The following is a 14,579-nucleotide window of genomic DNA, read 5'->3' on the forward strand; positions in this document are numbered from 1 at the left end:
TAAAAGGGAGAGGCTGCTCCTGCCGACTCCTTGGTAACCAAAACACATTAACAGAAGGGGGTGTACTTACAAGCCCCGCCTACTAGCGTGTAGTATTTGTGTGTGTGTGTGTGTAGCGTCTCGGGGTGGAGTGATGATGATGATGATGATGATGAGAAAGTGAGAGGATTGTCGGCGGCGCGGCGGACTCGGATCGCAATGTCAACGCGGGATTTGAACCTTTTCTAAATATACTACGTGGGATTTTTAACAAGTGGTGCGACGAAACATGGTTTTTATCGGCTTCAAATCGGTCATTAAGTACTTCAAAAGAAAAGGTAAAAGGATTATTTGATTATTTTATTTGAACTTTATATTCATAGCAGTAGTTTTTTGGGGGGGGCTTTAGTTAGATAGGACTATTTTTATGATGTGAAAATCGAACTTTAATGTTTTTTTATAACTTGAATCTTGTCATACTGAAGCGTTTGTTTTATTTTGAAAGTCCCAAATCCCAAATATTTGATCATGGTTAATAAGTAATATTAAATCCTTTAATAAGTATAATTTTGAAGCCATTTTGACACAAAATTTTGAAAAATGTCAATCCTTTTTTGCAAAAAACTTTATTCAATTGCTTTCATTTTAGCGTCTTTAGCATCTAGCCAACAAGTGCTTCATACTCGGCATATTTTGAATTGATTTTCTATAAAATCCCATCCTTAAGTGTTATTAAATGTTCGCACGGGGGCACGTGTCTCAGGGGCTCGTGCCAGCTTTAATCCCAAGCCTATTTATAGCACCCCTTGTTGATTATTAGCTCACATGCGCGCACTTTGCTCAGCGTCAGCCAGTTCCTGCTGCACCTTTGCTACCAAAAACAAGAACTAAATAAATAAAAAAGTACCATTTTTAGAGAATTAATTTCCTCACTTATCTGTGAAGGACCCCCTTGGACACAATACCGCTTTTGTGCGTGTCCAAAACTTGGGGGAGGGTTACCTGAACCACCAAAATACCCTCAAAATACGTTTAGACCCTGATCTAAACTAGCATAACGTCAAAATGCGCAAAAACCTGCACAGTCAGACTACTTGGACACTGGAGTCCTCCCAAAATGGAGTTGATGCTTCACCCGGGTTCCCCCACTTTGGCATGGTTACGTTGGCTCGGTAGGAGCGACTCCTCCATTTTGGACTTGGTTTTTTGACCCACTTGCTCAATTACATGTTTGATTTTTGTGGTCCAATGAAGTGGCAGTGTTCTTACGTCCAATTGTCTCCACAGCCGTGTCCAATCTAGACGAGGAGAGCAAATGGACGGTCCACTACACGGCGCCGTGGCACCAGCAGGAGAACGTTTTCCTGCCGGGGAGTCGGCCAGCCTGCGTGGAGGACCTCCACCGAGAGGCTAAAGTCAACTTGAAGAGCGCCTTGCGAGGTAATACCACAAAAAACAATGCTTAGGTTCAATGTTTTAGACAGTTTTCAGGGTTTCTCATAGAGCAAACATAAAAAAAAACTACATTTGAAGATGTTTTCTAATGTAAATGCCTACTTTTTTTGGAAGTATAGTTTTAACCTGGCGTCCCGTCAGGCTTATAAAGCACTGTAAGTTTGTTTTAGGAGATTAAAAAGTCCTAAAATGTCATTTTAAATTGCGTTTTTTGTTCAAATTCTGATCTACATGGTGGAAAAAAGCCTTTTTTGGAAATGTTAGTAATGAGCGATCACGTTTGTCTGTCGTGAGCGACCAATCCGGTTTGACCGGCGGCGATCACATGATTTGATGGGAATCAAACAATGTTGCGCAATGCGCGGATCATATCGACTGACTCCCGCGGTCAGTGTTGCGCAACAGGAATCATTAATTAATCATTAATTTTTTTGTATCCCGTCTATCGCCTGTGAACGCTTGATGAGTTATTGATTGATTTGCTTTAGGGCCACGATAAAATGATAGGGCTGGAAAGGATTTTTTTTATTGGGGGATTCCAACCTTTGGCTTACGTATTGCATAAATTCAGTGAGTCAAACTTTTAGTCTTTGAAAACGAAAAGGCTTTTTGTCTTTAAAAAACGACATAGTATAGTAAGGCTTTTTTTCATAAAAAAACGACAGGCTTTTTATCACCAAAAACGACATAGGCTTTTTTTCCCCTAAAATACGACATAGTATAGTAAGGCTTTTTATCGCAAAAAAAACGACATAGTATAGTAAGGCTTTTTTTCATAAAAAACGACATAGTATAGTAAGGCTTTTTTTCGTAAAAAAAACGACATAGTATAGTAAGGCTTTTTATCACCAAAAACGACATAGTATAGTAAGGCTTTTTATCACCAAAAACGACATAGTATAGTAAGGCTTTTTATCACCAAAAACGACATAGTATAGTAAGGCTTTTTTTCGTAAAAAAAACGACATAGTATAGTAAGGCTTTTTATTGCAAAAAACGACATAGTATAGTAAGGCTTTTTATCACCTAAAACGACATAGTATAGTAAGGCTTTTTTTCATTAAAAAACGACATAGTAAGGCTTTTTTTCGTTAAAAAACGACATACTATAGTAAGGCTTTTTATCGCAAAAAAACGACATAGTATAGTAAGGCTTTTTTTCGTAAAAAAACGACATACTATAGTAAGGCTTTTTATCGCAAAAAAACGACATAGTATAGTAAGGCTTTTTTTCGTAAAAAAGCGACATAGTATAGTAAGGCTTTTTATCGCAAAAAAACGTCATAGTATAGTAAGGCTTTTTTTCGTAAAAAAACGACATAGTATAGTAAGGCTTTTTATCGCATAAAAACGACATACTATAGTAAGGCTTTTTATCGTAAAAAAACGACATAGTATAGTAAGGCTTTTTATCGCAAAAAAACGACAAAGTATAGTAAGGCTTTTTTTCGTAAAAAAACGACATAGTATAGTAAGGCTTTTTTTCGTAAAAAAGCGACATAGTATAGTAAGGCTTTTTATCGCGAAAAACGACATAGTATACTAAGGCTTTTTATCGCAAAAAAACGACATAGTATAGTAAGGCTTTTTATCGCAATAAAACGACATAGTATAGTAAGGCTTTTTATCGCAAAAAAACGACATAGTATAGTAAGGCTTTTTTTTCGTTAAAAAACGACATAGTATAGTAAGGCTTTTCTCCTATAAAAAAACGACATAGTATAGTAAGCCTTTTTCTCCTATAAAAAACGACATAGTATAGTAAGGCTTTTTATCGCAAAAAAACGACATAGTTTAGTAAGGCTTTTTTTTGTGAAAAAACGACATAGTATCGTAAGGCTTTTTATCGCAAAAAACGACATAATATAGTAAGGCTTTTTATCGCAAAAAACAACATAGTATAGTAAGGCTTTTTTTCGTAAAAAAAACGACACACTATAGTAAGGCTTTTTATCGCAAAAAAACGACATAGTATAGTAAGGCTTTTTATCGCAAAAAACGACATAGTATAGTAAGGCTTTTTTTTGTAAAAAAACGACATACTATAGTAAGGCTTTTTTTCTGTGAAAAAACGACATAGTATAGTAAGGCTTTTTATCGCAAAAAACGACATAATATAGTAAGGCTTTTTATCGCAAAAAACAACATAGTATAGTAAGGCTTTTTTTCGTAAAAAAAACGACACACTATAGTAAGGCTTTTTATCGCAAAAAACGACATAGTATAGTAAGGCTTTTTTTCGTAAAAAAAACGACACACTATAGTAAGGCTTTTTATCACAAAAAAACGACATAGTATAGTAAGGCTTTTTTATCGCCAAAAGCGACATAATATAGTAAGGCTTTTTATCGTGAAAAAACGACATAGTATAGTAAGGCTTTTTTTCGTTAAAAAACGACATAGTATAGTAAGGCTTTTTTTTCGTTAAAAAACAACATAGTATAGTAAGGCTTTTTTTCTCAAAAAACGACATAGTATAGTAAGGCTTTTATTTCGTCCAAAACGACATAGTATAGTAAGGCTTTTTATCGCAAAAAAACGACATAGTATAGTAAGGCTTTTTATCGCAAAAAACGACATAGTATAGTAAGGTTTTTTTTCTCAAAAAACGACATAGTATAGTAAGGCTTTTATTTCGTCCAAAACGACATAGTATAGTAAGGCTTTTTTTCGTTAAAAAACGACATAGTATAGTAAGGCTTTTTTTCGTTAAAAAAACGACATACTATAGTATGGCTTTTTATCGCAAAAAACGACATAGTATAGTAAGGCTTTTTTTCGGTAAAAAACGACATAGTATAGTAAGGCTTTTTAACGCAAAAAACGACATAGTATAGTAAGGCTTTTTTTCGTCAAAAACGACATAGTATAGTAAGGCTTTTTTATCGCCAAAAACGACATAGTATAGTAAGGCTTTTTTTCGTGAAAAAACGACATAGTATAGTAAGGCTTTTTAACGCAAAAAACGACATAGTATAGTAAGGCTTTTTTTCGTAAAAAAACGACATAGTATAGTGAGGCTTTTTATCGCAAAAAAACGACATAGTATAGTAAGGCTTTTTATGGCCAAAAACGACATAGTATAGTAAGGCTTTTTTTTGTAAAAAAACGACATAGTATAGTAAGGCTTTTTATCGCAAAAAGACGACATAGTATAGTAAGGCTTTTTATCGCAAAAAAACGACATAGTATAGTAAGGCTTTTTATCGCAAAAAACGACATAGTATAGTAAGGCTTTTTATCGCAAAAAGACGACATAGTATAGTAAGGCTTTTTATCGCAAAAAACGACATAGTATAGTAAGGCTTTTTTTCGTAAAAAAACGACATAGTATAGTAAGGCTTTTTATCGCAAAAAAACGACATAGTATAGTAAGGCTTTTTATGGCCAAAAACGACATAGTATAGTAAGGCTTTTTTTTGTAAAAAAACGACATAGTATAGTAAGGCTTTTTATCGCAAAAAGACGACATAGTATAGTAAGGCTTTTTATCGCAAAAAAACGACATAGTATAGTAAGGCTTTTTATTGCAAAAAACGACATAGTATAGTAAGGCTTTTTATCGCAAAAAAACGACATAGTATAGTAAGGCTTTTTTTCGTAAAAAAACGACATAGTATAGTAAGGCTTTTTATCGCAAAAAAACGACATAGTATAGTAAGGCTTTTTATCGCAAAAAAACGACATAGTATAGTAAGGCTTTTTATCGCAAAAAACGACATAGTATAGTAAGGCTTTTTTTCGTAAAAAAACGACATAGTATAGTGAGGCTTTTTATCGCAAAAAAACGACATAGTATAGTAAGGCTTTTTATCGCAAAAAAACGACATAGTATAGTAAGGCTTTTTCATGGCCAAAAACGACATAGTATAGTAAGGCTTTTTTATGGCCAAAAACGACATAGTATAGTAAGGCTTTTTTTCGCAAAAAAACGACATAGTATAGTAAGGCTTTTTTTCGTAAAAAAACGACATAGTATAGTAAGGCTTTTTATTTTCAAAAACGACATAGTATAGTAAGGCTTTTTATTTTCAAAAACGACATAGTATAGTAAGGCTTTTTTTCGGTAAAAAACGACATAGTATAGCAAGGCTTTTTTCCCCTAAAAATACGACATAGTATAGTAAGGCTTTTATTTGAAAAAAAAGATACCACATAAATGAGGCTTTTATTTGTTCTCAAAATACATAGTCCGTGTTCTAATGCCAACATTATTGACCATAAAGTAAATATGATAAATAAATAAAGACTTATAATATTCCTCCCCATTTGTGTCTTTCAGAATGCGACAAATTGAGGAAAGATGGCTTCCGCAGCTCGCAATATTACTCGCAGGCTCCCATCTTCTCCGACACATGGCGGTCCGCCGGCAGCCTCCACGATGACGACGAGGACGAAAAAAAGGTGAAGAACGACAACCCTCTCTTTTCCCTTTTGGAAATCCTTCTCCCAAAAATATAAGAAAAAGCAACACATGGCCCCCTATCAACATATCAAAGCACTACAGTCTTTTCTAACTGTATATATTGCCTTTTCAGTCCCTGTCGTCGTCGGGTGGCGAGGACGACCGGTCGCAGCCGTCCACCAGGCCGCAGACGCCCAGCGACAAGGCGGACGAGGCCGACGCCCCGCCCAGAACGCCCACGCTGCCCACGCCGGAGGAGAGGATGAGACAGACGGCGTTGGCCGTGCCCACCGACATTGTGCCCATCAACATCTCAGGTGAGTCTTGGATTGGTCGCCGTCTGTACACAGGAAAGGTTAAAATGGGACTTGTGTTATAATAAGCAATTTATTTAAAACTCTAAATGTATAGTGTAGATTTTTTTCAAATTTAGTTTTGGATTGGATTGGATAACTTAATTCATCCAACCCAATCCAAACCAAAAAACTAAATTTGAAAAATTTTGCAACACATAGTATAGTAAGGATTTTTTTCCTTAAAAACTTGTACTCAAGACACTTAATTGATGACAAAGGAAAGTGTAGGTACTTGGTGGCATAGTGGTTAACTCACCTATCTCCCGTCTGGGAGACCTGGATTCGATTCCCAGTTGGGACACTTAGTCATTTCTGTGGACTTGTAATCAAGACACTCAAATGATTACAAAGAAAAGTGTAGTCCACTTGGTGGCGCAAGACCTGGGTACGATTCCTTACAAAGAAAAGTCTAGTCCACTTGGTGGCGCAAGACCTGGGTACGATTCCTTACAAAGAAAAGTCTAGTCCACTTGGTGGCGCAAGACCTGGGTACGATTCCCGGTGTAGCCTGGAAAATGGAACAAGAAGAAGAAAAAAAAAAATTTTTTTTTTTGAATTTATATAAAACACTTAGTCATACATTTCAGTAAAAGGTTATGTTCCGAACTGCCTTCGGCAGTTCGGCAGACACTTGATGGACCTGTATGTGCGAAAGGCGTTCTCGGGTCGGCCTTCGGCCGACCCTCGACCGCTTGCTTGGTCAGTGAACCGCCGACACCGGGAAGCGAACTCACGTTCTCTCGGTGCAAAGGCGAGTGTGCAACCCACAACACCAACTCGTGCCCCACTTATACAAGGGTGTTGAAACGTTACATCCAAGGAAATGGGGGTGAAACACTTAGTCATTTTTTGACAAAATGTTTCAACCACCACTCAATACTTATACACTTAAACACTTAAACATTAATACTTATACTTTTACCTGAACGTTTTATCCAAGGAAATGGGGTTAAACACTTAGTCATTTTTTGACAAAATGCTTCATCCATCACTGAATACTTATACACTTAAACACTTAGACATTAATACTTATACTTTTACCTGAACAATTGTGGGAAAATCTTTGCCTGCACTAGGAATTGAACCAGGGACCAAAGAGTTGGCAAACTGATGACTTAACCACTGGGCCACCAAGCTGTAAGAGAAAGCAGTAGTACTTGTCATTTTGTCCCTTTTCACTCGCAGATCATACTTAGTACTTTATACTTACCTTCAAATGGGATTTGAACCCTGTAGTCCCTTGGTGGCGCAGAGGTTAGTTCACTGGACTTTCGTCGGGGAGACCTTGGTTCGAATCCCGCTTCGGACACTTTTTCACTTAGTCATTTCTGTGGACTTCTCCTCTAGATACTCAAATGATTACAGTGAAAGTGTAGTCACTTGGCTGGCGCAGAGGTTAGATCACTGGACTCCCGCCTGGGAGACTTTGGTTCGATTCCCGGTCGAGACACTTTTTCACTTAGTCATTTCTGTGGACTTCTCCTCCAGATACTCAAATGATTACAGTAAAAGTGTAGTCCACTTGGTGGCGCAGAGGTTAGATCACTGGACTCCTGTCTGGGAGACCTGGGTACGATTCCCGGTGTAGTCTGGAAAATGGAACAAGAAGAAAAAAAAAAGAAAAACTTTTTAATTTTTATCAAACACTTTGTCATACTTTTCAGCAAAAGGTTATATTCCGAACTGCCTTCGGCAGTTCGGAAGACACTTGATGGACCTGTATGTGCGAAAGGCGTTCTCGGGTCGGCCTTCGGCCGACCCTCGACCGCTTGCTTGGTCAGTGAACCGCCGACACCGGGAAGCGAACTCACGTTCTCTCGGTGCAAAGGCGAGTGTGCAACCCACAACACCAACTCGTGCCCCACTTATACATGGGTGTTGAAACGTTACATCCAAGGAAATGGGGGTGAAACACTTAGTCATTTTTTGACAAAATGTTTCATCCACCACTGAACACTTAGGCATTTAAACACTTTGGCATTAATACTTATACTTTTACCTGATGAATTTGTGGGAAAATCTTTGCCTGCACTGGGAATTGAACCGGGGACCAAAGAATTGGCAAACTGATGACTTAACCACTGGGCCACCAAGCTGTAAGAGAAAGCAGTAGTACTTGTCATTTTGTCCCCTTTTCATTGGGGAAAAATTTGTAGTACTTTTGTACTTGTAGCACAATGGGAAAAATTTGTAGTACTTTATACTTACCTTGAAATGGGGAAAATTTGGTAAGACTACAAAGCGGGACTTGAACTCTGGTCCATAGAGGTGGGAGGCAAATGACTTAGTCACTGGGCTACAGGCTCACAAAAAGAATCAGTTGGCTTTAATGTTTTGTCTGTTACAACTATTGGTATGGTTAGGCTTTTTCTTTGTAAAAAATACATAGTATACTTAGGCTTTTTTTTCCTGCAAATATTTATTGTAAAACATTTCCCACCCAACTAAACACTTAACAGAAATGCTAACAATACTCTCCAAGGTTTAAATCCTCTTTTAACAGCAGCCAAAACAATGCACGCATGTCTTTTTTCCCTCACCTGGTTGCCACATTTCCACTGCACTTTCTGCAAAAAGAAAAAATAATTAAAAAGTAGCATCTTCTCCTCTGAGAAAATGCTCTTTTTTGTTGTATTTTTTGGCTGTGCACACGCTCTCCACTAACCTCCGTCCGTCTTGGTCCGGGCGGCGTCCAGGCGCCGTCTTTGACCGACAGGCCAGCGTCCGGCGCTCCCTGGTTGACGCGGACACGCTGACCCGCCGGCCCAAGAAGGTCAAACGCAGAAAGACATTATCGGGACCCCCCGACGACTTGGACCTGGAGATAGGTAGGCTTCTTCCATCTTTCAATCGCTGTCTTTCTGCAAAGGACCAAAAAAAATGACTTTAGCCTTGCCATGCTAACATCAAAACAAACATTAATGACATTCTAAATGCCCCCCCGCCCCCAATTCCAGCTTTCTACCCTTCTTTTTACTTAGCATTTGTGCTTCCCCTTTTTGCAGCCGAGTGCCGCATCGCTAACGATTACTTAAGCGCCCCCCTCCCCTGCGGAGTGCGCAGTGTGGGCTGTCCCACCAAAAGTCCTTTTCCTCCCCGCTACAACACCGAAGCGGTCGTCCCGTGGCTTAATCTACGGCGGCAGCTGGGAGCCATTGCCGATCTGGCTTTAGGCCCCTCCCCCGGTCTCTTAACGAACCATCCGTGCGCATGTTGCATGCCTTTTCTTTGGGACAGCCGGCACGGCGTGCGCATACCTGTTAGCTGAAGGCTAAACTCATTAAGGACTGGTCCGTCTGCTCTCATTTCCTTTTTCTTCCCTAACGAGCAAAAGCAGAAGTCATTAGAGCGGCAGATATCGGCGCTAAATTCATTAGCGATGTAGATGGTACCTCATTTTTGGTCTTTTTCTCTCTTGACAGCGGCGAAAGGACACAACGGCCAGCAGCGTCCGCACTCCATGTTCATCCCGGGCCAGTACTCCACACTGGGCCGGGTGGGAAGCGTCCACTCGGCGCTCCGCCGCTCTCGAACCCGCGACTCGGGCTGCCAGACGGAGGAGGTGAAGGTGGTCCAGCCGTCGGTGCGCAAAATCCGCGCCAAGAGAGGCCAAGGGATCGCCGCCCAGATGGCGGGGATTTCCACGTCCACCGGCAGCTTGCCGTCGGGCGACGGCCCCTTCAACAGCTTACCCCGCCGTGGCGCCCGGGTCACCCTGGGCGCCGAGCCCCTGTACAGCAGCACGCCCGTCAAACGGGAGGACGGCGGCAGACAGATCGCCAAACTGCGAGTGGACGACACGGCCGTGCACGCCAGGAACGCCAGGCCCAGGTCGCAGGAGGTGCGGCGGACTCGCTCCGACGAATGGCGGGACGCTCCGGCCGGCGTGGTGTCCCCTCAGGCCGCCTACTCCACCTCCTTTCTCCCCGACGCCACGCTGTCGGCGTCCTCCGAAGTGGTGGCTCTGCGCCCCCGCGGTCGGGCGGCGTCGGGGCTGTCGCCCGTCTTGGACACGCCGGAGCGCTCGCCGATGCCGCGGCGCTCGGCCAGCTCTAACTCCTGCGCCCCCGGCTCGGGAGAGGCGTCGTCCAGGACCACCACGGACTCCGGCTCGCTGTACTCCCAAGACAACGACGGCTATTTCACCTCCATGCACTTGGACTCGGGCCTGCGGGCGAGGGGGCGGGTCCCGGCTCGCCACAGCATGTACGAGTGGCGCGAGACGGCCGGCGGCGTCCCGGACCATTTTGGTGAGCGCTCCTTGTCTCGCAGCATTTCCCTGCGCAAGTGCAAGAAGCCCCCGCCACCCCCCACTCGCACAGACTCCCTGAGGAGGAAGGCGGGTCCCAAGAAGCCCCCCCCGGACGGCGCCCTGGACGAGAACTTACTGGCCAGCCTGCAGCGGAGTCTCCGGGCGGGTCTGCGTCTGGACACCTCCCCGTCCTCGCCGTCCTCGCCATCCCGCAGTCCCGGCAGCGACTACGAAGACCCCTGGGTGCCACGGCCACGGAGCAGCGCCGGGAGTTCGACCGCCTCGCCGAGCGTCGACCCCCGCGGCCTCCACGGCGGCGACGGGGCTTCCGACGTGTACTCGCTGTGCCCCGTCACCCCCGCTCACAGCGACACCAGCAGCCTGCGCTCCGACTACGCCGAGTCCTGGGGCTACTACGCCGAGTACCCCCCTCGCCAGCGTGCCGAGTCCACGGCGGCGGAGGGCCCCGAGGCCGGCGTGGGTGATGGGAGCCCCCGGCCGCCGGACGAACCCGACGGGAAGATTGGGTGCCGAAACTCGGAAACGGCAGCGCGGGAAGAAGAAGTGTCGACGAAAGGCAAGAGCTCGTCACCTGAACGACTGCAGCGATTGACTTCTCCCTCCAGCGGCTACTCCAGCCAATCCAACACCCCCACGGCCGGGACCCCGGTGCCCTCCGGGGTCAGGTCGGCGTCGCCATCGGGGGGGCGCCCCAGACCCAGAGTCCCCGAGAGGAAATCGTCCCTGCTCTCGTCTCCTTCGGCGTCTTCGTCCTCTACTTCGCTGTCCTCCAACACCTCCGATTCCCTCAAGAGCGCCGGACCCCCGCCGCTATCCTCCACTGGACCCGCCCCCCCGAGCCCGCCTCCCCCTCTCCTCGCTTCTCCAGCAGCCGACAGGAATGAAGACCCTCTCTTACAGAAGACGGCGACAAGGAGGGCGGCCCCAGGTTGCTCCAGCTCCCCAGATTTCCCGCCACCCCCCTCGCCCGAAACGCTTCTCCGCCCCGGCACGTCCCTGGACGGGAGTTTAAGTCCTCCCGCCTTCCTGAAGACGCCGCCTCTGCCCCCGCCTCCTCCTCCGCCACCCACTTCAACTTCCGGGCCACCTCCCACGACCCGACGCCCCAGAAGCTCGATTCCCGTCAGTCCCACCGACCCCCCCGCACCACTCATCACGGCATCGGCCCTCCGGAGCGTACGGCTGCGATCCGTGGGACGGGCGGAGGCGGCCGAGAGTTATCTGGAAGAGAAGACGACAGAGGAACCGGCGGTGGTCAACGAGTCACCTGACTGGTCTCCCGTCAAAATGAGGCCGCCCGCCGTGGCCAAGAAACCTCGATTCTTGTTCATCCTGCCCGCGGCGGCCGTCCCGCCCCCACGCGAGGACGAAGACACCCCACCAGCAGAAGCGGAAGACAGCGAAGAGGGTTCCGAGGCCTCCACCGCCGAAATCCGGGACCGGGACGAGTCCCCCTCCGCCGGCTCGGACGGGGAACCCTTCCTCAACGGCGAAGACGAAGACGGCAGCACGGCGAGCTCCAAAGAAGACGATTCAGGTAAGTCCTTTCACAATTTTTAAAATTGTTATTGTATATTCACATATCATTCTTAAAAACACTAGTACAATGTATAAGGATGTATTTTTGGGGGTAAAGAAAACACCCAAAAATAGCTTTAACATACCAATGACAGTTTCTGAGGTAACAGTTTAACGCTTTTCCAAGTGTTGCAGATTTGAGGCTCTTATTTTGAAGGTGACGGATTCCATAAGAAGTCAGCCCCTCAAAAATCGTCTGCTGCCAGGGGGGAGGGGCTCCGTGGCATCCCGGGGAGGCAGAGCGGGCGGGAGGGAGGAGGGAGGGAGGGCTTTAGCCTGGAAAAAAAATAGAGAGGACGAGTAAAGCGAGAGAGCGAGTGAGCGGCGGGATGGGGAACGCCACCTGACCAACCCGTCCGTCTCTTCTTTCTACCCACAGGGGACATCTTGGACTGCAACGGACAAGAGTCGTCGCCCGCGCTGTCGCTGGACGGGACCGCGGAGACGGGGAGCGCGGCCGCCCCGACTCCCGCCGCCATCGCCGCACGGACCACCGAGGACCTTTTTGCCGCCATACACAGGTAAGGCCGACTTGAGTTGGCTCCTTTCCTACTCCACAGAGTCAAAAGTGGCACATTCGTCGATTCTAGTGCAGAAAAACTACGAGCGACGTGCGTACTAATCCTTTCGTTTATAAATAACCATCCCTAAATATTTAAATCATATTTATACTACGTATGCGAGCGACTATAGACAAAAATTAGCAGCGCTTCTGGTAGTATTAGTCTTAAAAATACACGTAAACGCAAGAAAGTTAACTTTTTAATACGATAAGACTGGCTTCTAAGTTATTTTCTTAATTTAATGCACGATAAAAAATAGATGTTCAATAAAATGACTAATAATTAAGTGTTATTTTATCCCCTTGAGTTACAGCTAGAGTCGTAATGTCTTTGTCAAATGTACTTTGAATGCTAACTTGGTATTTTTCGTCCCTAGTGAGCTCGCCGTCTATTTGTGCCGCATTTTAGCAGCACACCGCCGCTACCGCGCGCGCTTACGTAAGGCAAGCCGGCGTGAGGTGGAATGTAGGCCACCGGCGTCAAAACACAACTGGCAGCGACGCAAGCGTCCTTCAGCCAGCAAAGACGACCAGTCGCTCTCTCTCTTGATGTAATCTGAGGATTACACATTTCTATCCGTCTTTCACGTTCGTCCTTCAAACTTGATCTTTTTCAAAGGTTGCTAAACACCAATTGACTTGTTTAACCGCGTCACAAACTGCAATATTATCGCAACGTTACGCCGCTTATATCCTCACTAGGCTCGCCATGGGGACCCCCCCGCTGCGCTTTGACATTAATAAGGCCGATTTACCGCTAGCCGCTAATCCCACGTTGATGTCGCTTTAATCTTTTATTTTAAAGCCAGCATCCTAACAAAAATAATACTCGTCACTTAGCAAACTAACTCAAAATACTGTGTCCATATTTGACAAGTACTAAAAGGACCAATGTGTAAATATTAGTCAACATAATTGAAACAGCACTTACATTTTTGAAGATGTTTCTTGGTCGCTAACTTCATACTTTTCTCCCTCAGGTCCAAACGCGAAGTCCTGGGCCGCAAGAAATCGGAGGAGGACAAAGCTCGCTCACCCCCCAACACGCCCCCCCGAGGGTCCCCCACCTCATCCTCCCGCCCGAGCGGCTCCATCCGCCGCCAACTCCGCAAGACGTCCACCAGCAGCGACACTTTCAAGGCCCTCCTCCTGAAAAAGGGCAGCCGCCCCGAGAGCGGCTTCCGCATCTCGGCCGCCGAGATGCTGCGCTCCACGGACCCCCGCTCCCGCCGCACCCGCTCCGACCCGGGTCCGCCAGAGTCCCCCTCGCCGCCACGGAGCCCCCGCGCCTCGCCCTTCCACGAGACGCCCCCCTCGTCGTCTTCGCCCCCGCCGCCGTCGTCCGCTTACAAACACGGACGGTCGCGGACCCCCCCCTCGGCCGCCAGCAGCAAGTACAACGCCCGATGCCGTCTGCTCAGCAGCCCCATGACAGTCATCTGCGAGCGAGACGGCGAGTACGCCGAGACTAACGGCGGCTTGGCGGACGACGTCGTTAGCTAAAAAAAAAAAAAAAAAGACATTTTTGGTTATTTTGGTGTGTTCCAAAAGCCACTGCGCACTAAACTTGTTCAGTTTTGAATGTTATTTCAGTTCTGGGAGCATTGGAGCACATTTAAAGACAATTTGTTAAGTCAAGCCACTCACCTTCTTAAAGGCACATACATGTGATCCACTTTGTTTGGTAGTTCTTTTTTTTGAAGTGTTTTAACTTTTGTTTTGCAGTGCGCGGTGACTTTTACAACGGTGGTTCAATTGTAGATTTTGCACTGTGTGTCAATTTTGCTTTGATTTGCTCTTATTTTGTTTGGCGCGGTGCTTACTTCTTACCAAAGAGCCAATTAAGACGCCGCAAAACCCTTTCAAAGTTGATCCTACGTACATTTTATATTCTTGTCTATGTAAATAAATAGAAAGTCAATGTTTCAAGTCTGTGCAATTTATTGTCAATGGGTTGTATAACAAAAATTA

The 14,579-nt window shown here is 45.3% G+C and overlaps 1 protein-coding gene and 1 long non-coding RNA gene across 10 annotated transcripts in view; one reads left to right on the plus strand and one right to left on the minus strand.

Moving 5' to 3' along the window:
- nhsl1b (NHS-like 1b) overlaps positions 1-14,537 on the plus strand; it is a 45,465-nt gene extending 30,928 nt beyond the window's left edge. For 3 of the 5 annotated variants that reach the window (XM_077712245.1, XM_077712250.1, XM_077712246.1), the window contains exons 2-8: positions 1,267-1,419; positions 5,717-5,838; positions 5,973-6,156; positions 8,892-9,023; positions 9,618-12,005; positions 12,426-12,567; positions 13,589-14,537. In XM_077712245.1, coding sequence (XP_077568371.1) covers positions 1,267-1,419; positions 5,717-5,838; positions 5,973-6,156; positions 8,892-9,023; positions 9,618-12,005; positions 12,426-12,567; positions 13,589-14,111 — 3,644 coding nt within the window. In that variant the 3' untranslated portion in view covers positions 14,112-14,537. Of the gene's footprint in view, positions 1-103; positions 318-1,266; positions 1,420-5,716; positions 5,839-5,972; positions 6,157-8,891; positions 9,024-9,617; positions 12,006-12,425; positions 12,568-13,588 lie in introns of those variants that run through there. The other 2 variants (XM_077712249.1, XM_077712247.1) reach the window with 2 other exon arrangements.
- Positions 5,509-13,640, minus strand: LOC144193391 (uncharacterized). Of its 5 annotated transcripts, none has more exons than XR_013325742.1 (9): positions 13,540-13,640; positions 9,588-12,595; positions 9,453-9,515; positions 8,861-9,056; positions 8,195-8,762; positions 7,406-7,784; positions 7,237-7,330; positions 6,452-6,703; positions 5,509-6,179 (listed from the first exon to the last, which is right to left on the minus strand). It is a non-coding gene; the product is annotated as an uncharacterized LOC144193391 (long non-coding RNA). The 5 variants fall into 5 exon arrangements; XR_013325746.1 differs by lacking the exon at positions 13,540-13,640 and having other exon boundaries at positions 6,452-6,576; positions 6,629-6,703; positions 9,588-11,358; XR_013325745.1 differs by lacking the exon at positions 13,540-13,640 and having other exon boundaries at positions 6,452-6,514; positions 6,595-6,703; positions 9,588-11,355.
- Positions 14,538-14,579: the final 42 nt, after the last annotated feature.

This window comes from Stigmatopora nigra, chromosome 2 (assembly GCF_051989575.1).
Source record: "Stigmatopora nigra isolate UIUO_SnigA chromosome 2, RoL_Snig_1.1, whole genome shotgun sequence".
NCBI classification, from domain to species: Eukaryota; Metazoa; Chordata; class Actinopteri; order Syngnathiformes; family Syngnathidae; genus Stigmatopora; species Stigmatopora nigra.